The sequence below is a fragment of the Budorcas taxicolor genome, chromosome 4 (genome assembly GCF_023091745.1).
Source record: "Budorcas taxicolor isolate Tak-1 chromosome 4, Takin1.1, whole genome shotgun sequence".
Lineage (NCBI taxonomy): Eukaryota > Metazoa > Chordata > Mammalia > Artiodactyla > Bovidae > Budorcas > Budorcas taxicolor.
Window position 1 is genome coordinate 84,932,829 of NC_068913.1, and position 5,962 is coordinate 84,938,790.

General features: G+C 39.1%; 1 protein-coding gene across 1 annotated transcript; it reads left to right on the top strand.

Annotated features, from left to right (window-relative positions):
* The first annotated feature begins 323 nt into the window (after positions 1-323).
* LOC128046772 (spermatid perinuclear RNA-binding protein-like) lies at positions 324-2,342 on the top strand. Its single transcript, XM_052638968.1, has one exon. It carries the CDS (start codon positions 324-326, stop codon positions 2,340-2,342), a length of 2,019 nt encoding a protein of 672 aa, XP_052494928.1.
* Positions 2,343-5,962: the final 3,620 nt, after the last annotated feature.

Consider the following 5,962-nt stretch of genomic DNA (forward strand, 5'->3'; position numbering starts at 1 on the left):
ATTGACAAACCAGGAGACTGGAGCCTCGAGCACCACCAGGGCAGCAGCCGCTGCAGCCGCCGCCACTGGGCTGAGGAGCCGGAGACGCAGGCTGACTAGGTGGCGGTGGCAGTGGAGCGGGAGCAGGAACCGGGCGCAGGCAGAGCGCAGCGGTGCGGTCTACTCTAAAGAACAAGCCTTCAGATATCTTTGCCATATTGACTCTGAGCCATCAGGGGACTCAGGCGTATGAGGAGGTACTGTCACACAAAGCAGTGTCTAGTGAAGACGACAAGAAAGAGGGGAAAGGGTCGGAAGAAGAAGCTAAAATACTATAGAAAACCATGAGACCTATCAGATCTTTTGCTAATGATGATCGCCATGTAATGGTGAAACATTCGACAATTTATCCATCTCCGGAGGAAGTTGAAGCTGTTCAGAATATGGTATCTACTGTTGAGTGTGCTCTTAAACATGTCTCAGATTGGCTGGATGAAACAAGTAAAGGCACAAAAGCAGAGGGTGAGACAGAAGTAAAGAAGGAAGAGGCTGTAGACACCTATTCCAAGGATCAAGGTGGTCGGACATTGTGTGGTGTAATGAGGATTGACCTGGTTGCAAAAGGCTTGCTGATTAAAGATGATATGGACTTGGAGCTGGTTTTAATGTGCAAAGACAAACCCACAGAGACCCTGTTAAATACAGTCAAAGATTATCTTCCTATTCAGATTCAGAAACTCACAGAAGAGAAATATCAAGTGGAACAATGTATAGATGAGGCATCTATTATAATTCAGAATACAAAAGAACCCACGCTAACTTTGAAGGTGATACTTACTTCCCCTCTAATTAGAGACGAATTGGAGAAGAAGGATGGAGAAAAGGTTGCGATGAAAGATCCTCCAGACTTATTGGACAGGCAGAAGTGCCTGAATGCCTTGGCGTCTCTTCGACATGCCAAATGGTTTCAGGCAAGGGCAAATGGATTAAAGTCATGTGTAATTGTCCTCTGCATTCTCTGTGATTTGTGCAACAGAGTCCCCACATGGGCACCATTAAAAGGATGGCCACTAGAGCTTATATGTGAAAAGTCTATAGGTACTTGTAATAGACCTTTGGGCGCTGGGGAGGCCTTGAGACGAGTAATGGAGTGTTTGGCATCTGGAATTCTACTTCCTGGGGGTCCTGGTCTTCACGATCCTTGTGAGCGAGATCCAACAGATGCTCTGAGCTATATGACCATCCAGGAAAAAGAAGATATTACCCACAGTGCACAGCATGCACTCAGACTATCAGCCTTTGGTCAGATTTACAAAGTGCTGGAGATGGACCCCCTTCCATCTAGTAAGCCTTTTCAGAAATATTCCTGGTCAGTTACTGATAAAGAAGGTGCTGGGTCTTCAGCTCTGAAGAGGCCATTTGAAGATGGATTAGGGGATGATAAAAATCCCAATAAGAAGATGAAACGAAACTTAAGGAAAATTCTGGACAGTAAAGCAATAGACCTTATGAATGCACTAATGAGGCTGAATCAGATCAGGCCTGGGCTTCAGTACAAGCTCTTATCTCAGTCTGGCCCTGTCCATGCCCCAGTCTTCACAATGTCTGTAGATGTGGATGGTACAACATATGAAGCCTCAGGACCATCCAAGAAAACAGAGAAGCTTCACGTAGCAGTGAAAGTACTGCAGGCAATGGGATACCCAACGGGCTTTGATGCAGATATTGAATGTATGAGTTCCGACGAAAAGTCAGATAACGAAGGCAAAAATGAAACAGTGTCTTCAAACTCAAGCAATAATACTGGAAATTCTACAACTGAAACCTCCAGTACCTTAGAGGTAAGAACTCAGGGCCCTATTCTCACAGCAAGTGGCAAAAATCCTGTAATGGAGCTCAATGAAAAAAGAAGAGGTCTCAAGTATGAACTCATCTCGGAGACTGGTGGAAGCCATGACAAACGCTTTGTGATGGAGGTAGAAGTGGATGGACAAAAATTCAGAGGTGCAGGTCCAAATAAGAAAGTGGCAAAGGCAAGTGCAGCTTTAGCTGCCCTGGAGAAACTGTTTTCTGGACCCAATGCAGCAAATAATAAAAAAAAGAAGATTATCCCTCAGGCAAAGGGTGTTGTGTATACAGCTGTGTCTGCAGCAGTCCAAGCTGTTCAGGGCAGAGGAAGAGGAACTCTAACAAGGGGGGCTTTTGTTGGGGCCACAGCTGCTCCCGGCTACATAGCTCCAGGCTATGGAACACCCTATGGGTACAGCACAGCTGCCCCTGCCTATGGTTTACCCAAGAGAATGGGTCTGTTACCCGTTATGAAATTCCCAACATATCCTGTTCCCCACTACTCATTCTTTTAGCAAATGACAGAAGCTAATTCCTATTCCAACAACAACCTAGTACATACAGAATGTTAGCGAAAAAGCCTTTTTATCCTGCTTTCTTTGAACACATACTTGATCAAAATTGTTTGTAAAGAACATCTTTTCCTACTTTTTGCTTTTAACAAATGCAAATTTAGTTCTCTAAAACTTGAAAACAAACAAAAAAGAAACTAGTTCTGTGAAACGGTACCTCATTTCCGGAAAATAACTTATACCAGCCCTTCTGTTCTAGGGAAATAAGCCTAGCAGTTCAAAGTTTAAGTTTTAAGAGGAATATCAGATTATGCAAAATTAAATTTGTGAAGGATGTATAGAGTCTCAAACACTGATCACAAATAAACTGCTTTGTTGTAAAAAAAAAAAAAAATTGACAAACCATTAGCCAGACTTAGCAAGAAACAAAGGGAGAAAAATCAAATCAGAATTAGAAATGACAACGGAGAAATCACAGCAGACAACACAGAAATGCAAAGGATCATAAGTGGCTATTATCAGCAATTATATGCAAATAAAATGGGCAACTTGGAAAACATTCTTGAATCTTCTCTGTCAGTAATTTCACCTCTTTCATCAACACCAAACATCCAGATATAATCAGTGAGCAAATCCCACTAATTCTATTCACTTATCTCTTAAATCTTTCCTGCTGCCAATCCCCAAATTTAATGCCCAGTTCCTGTACTCATAATCTCCTGTTAGGACTGTGGTGATAATCTTCTAGCACTCTTCTCCACCTCCAGCCTCACACTTCTAATCCATTCTGTATACTACCAATGCAACAATCTTTCCAGTCATCACAAATGTTTAAAACTTCCCAGTAGCTCCAATATGTCATACTAACGTTTTGCCCAGTTTTCTATAGGGCAGAGTTTCCTCAGGGTGGAGTTTTGACACTGGGAAGAGTGATCCAGCGATGTGTTAGAAAATTAATTTAGTCAGTCAAAACCAGGATTTTAAACAAAATAAAATGAAATAAACTAGAAACATAAGGTTAGAATATAAAGTATGCATTTATTACCTCATAAGACGCAACAGTTGGTAAAATTTTAATTTTTTGTGTTTATGCTCATGTAATAGAAAATATATTTTATTATGAATTGTGCCTTAAAAAGTTTGAAAAGTACTTCTGTAGATCATATATATCTCTTTATAATCTTGCTTTTGCCTATTTTTCTACACTAAAACTCCAAAGTTTCAGCCAGTTTCTGTTAGAATGATTAAGTCATACTGTTTTGTGCCTTGAGAGAATCTCATAATATTCTCCTGATGAAATGTTTCCCCTCACACCTTCTGGTCACACTACTCATTTTTCAAAATGCATCTTCTGCATCCATGCACTCTCCTCCTTGTGATCCTATTACTCCATCTCTCACTGGCTGCACTGAACAGGTCTGAAATAGCTTTGTGATGCGGAACTGTTAGATTCTTATCATTTGATCTCCAAGAGTATGAGGTAAGCAATAGATAGTTATTTCCCAATAACTGAAATTAATTAGGCAGCAAGCCAACTCTCCCACCAAATTCCCCTAGAACTTATCAAATAGTCACAAACCCTCTATGAGCTCAGAAAATCCTGCCTTTCCTTTCTTTTGCTTACAGCAAATTCTACAATATTCAAATTACATAAAAGGTAGTCCAAGCCTCATCTGAACTGTTTTGTTTGAAAGTAAGCCTACAGAGCATTTCCTTGGTGTATGGAACATATATTAGGCTGGCTAGATTCTTATACCTATTAATACAAATTAGAAGGATGGCTCCAAAAATCTTTTGTTCAGATAACATGTTTCCAATATTATTAATTACATCAATGAAAATCCATACCTAACAATAATTAGCTAGTATACCATTAATTTTACAAATGTAGATTACAATGATGTAAAATAACAAAACCTCTTAATTTGATCAAGTTAAAGATAGCAGAGGCTTGTAGTTCTCCCTAGAGTGACATTTCATATTAAGATGATCTGATTCTGGACAGCGAATTTCAGACTGGGGAATTCTTTAAACTCTAATTTGAACTGTTATTTGCCTGATATCATCCTATCTGTGACTGAAATATTTTAAATTATAGACATTGCTACACCAAAACAATTATCATTAATATGCCTTGACTGTTTAATCATGATATATTTAAAAATGAATTCAGTTTGTAAGTACACTAGTAATGATGACTGTGAAAGTCCAAAGTGAGTGTGTGTGTGTGTGTATGAGAGAGAGATCTATTCATTAGAGTACGTAGCTGCTAAAAAGAATAAGGCATAAAGTTCACATAACAAACCAAGCAAAACTACAAGAGAAAAATATTTCCTTGAGGAGAACTTAACACTGTTAAAGCTTGTAGCCCATATCCAGGCAAATTAAATCATTCTTTTTTCCTATATTCCTACTGCATCATGTACACTTTATTATTCTAAGTATTGTAATTGGAACAGGATGCCTGAATACAACACTTCTCTCCCCATATTTGAATGAGCTTTCTACAATGTAAATGTCAGAATTCCAAAGTGATTATGAATCTTTCACTTCCATGTACAGAATTAAGTTTCCAAGAAATTGTATCCTGGTAGACCCAGGGACGGGGGAGCCTGGTGGGCTGTTGTTTATGGGGTCGCACAGAGTCGGACATGTCTGAAGTGACTTAGCAGCAGCAGCAGCAGACCCAGGAGCCCAATAACATTTGTAGAAGGGGACAGGGACCATGAAAAGAAGTGATTGGTGAATAGAGAAAATTGTTACCCTAATCACAGCTCCAATCATTCCTTTCAGGGAAGTGAAGGAGGATGTAACCTATAAAATGTACCAAGGTTAGGCGTTTAATTGGGGAAAAGAAAACAGACAGTGGACTAAGGACTTCCAGAGGAAGAGAATGGTAGATAGACTAACTGCTTTGGTGGTGGAGTCAGAGAGTAAGGGCTACTCCACTTCATTAGGATATAATTAAAAACCAAAATATCCTCTCAGCCCATAAATCCTCTTCACAAAAGAGAAAATAAAACAATTCTATTACTGAATAAGCATTAAACCAGAATATGAAGCCCATTAAAGCAACCTGCTAAAGAGTTTGCAAAGACAGAAAGGAATCTCAATGTTTCACATAGTCAATGAGATACAACACATTGCATGGGTGATCTCAAAATAAACATATTAGTACTCAAATATGAGGACCTGACAGCAACATTCATCACACATAGTTCATCCCAAATTCACTTGATAATTGGGGTAACTGTGTTAGCTAGTTGGCTTTATTCAAAGGAAAAACAGTCTTACGTATCATTATGAGAGAAGTTAGTTTTGCAACTTGGTGCTAGGTGGCACCATCCTGCCACTGGGAGATAGAAGCGATATTTTCCTTGATTTTGAATCAAAGAGATAGCCTCCAAGTGCTTAAGAAAGACATTTCTAGGTTGTAAATCTGGTTTACTTAGCCTTTAAAAATAATTTACACAGATCTCTAAGGGGCAGAAAAAGAAAGTACAGTTTTCTAAATAAATATTCTGAAAGAAAAAGAGGGAGGGTTTCTTTCTCTTTTGGCATTAGGGAAAATTATTGTTATTTTTAAAGATATATATTTACTCATAACTGAAATCAGTCTGTTT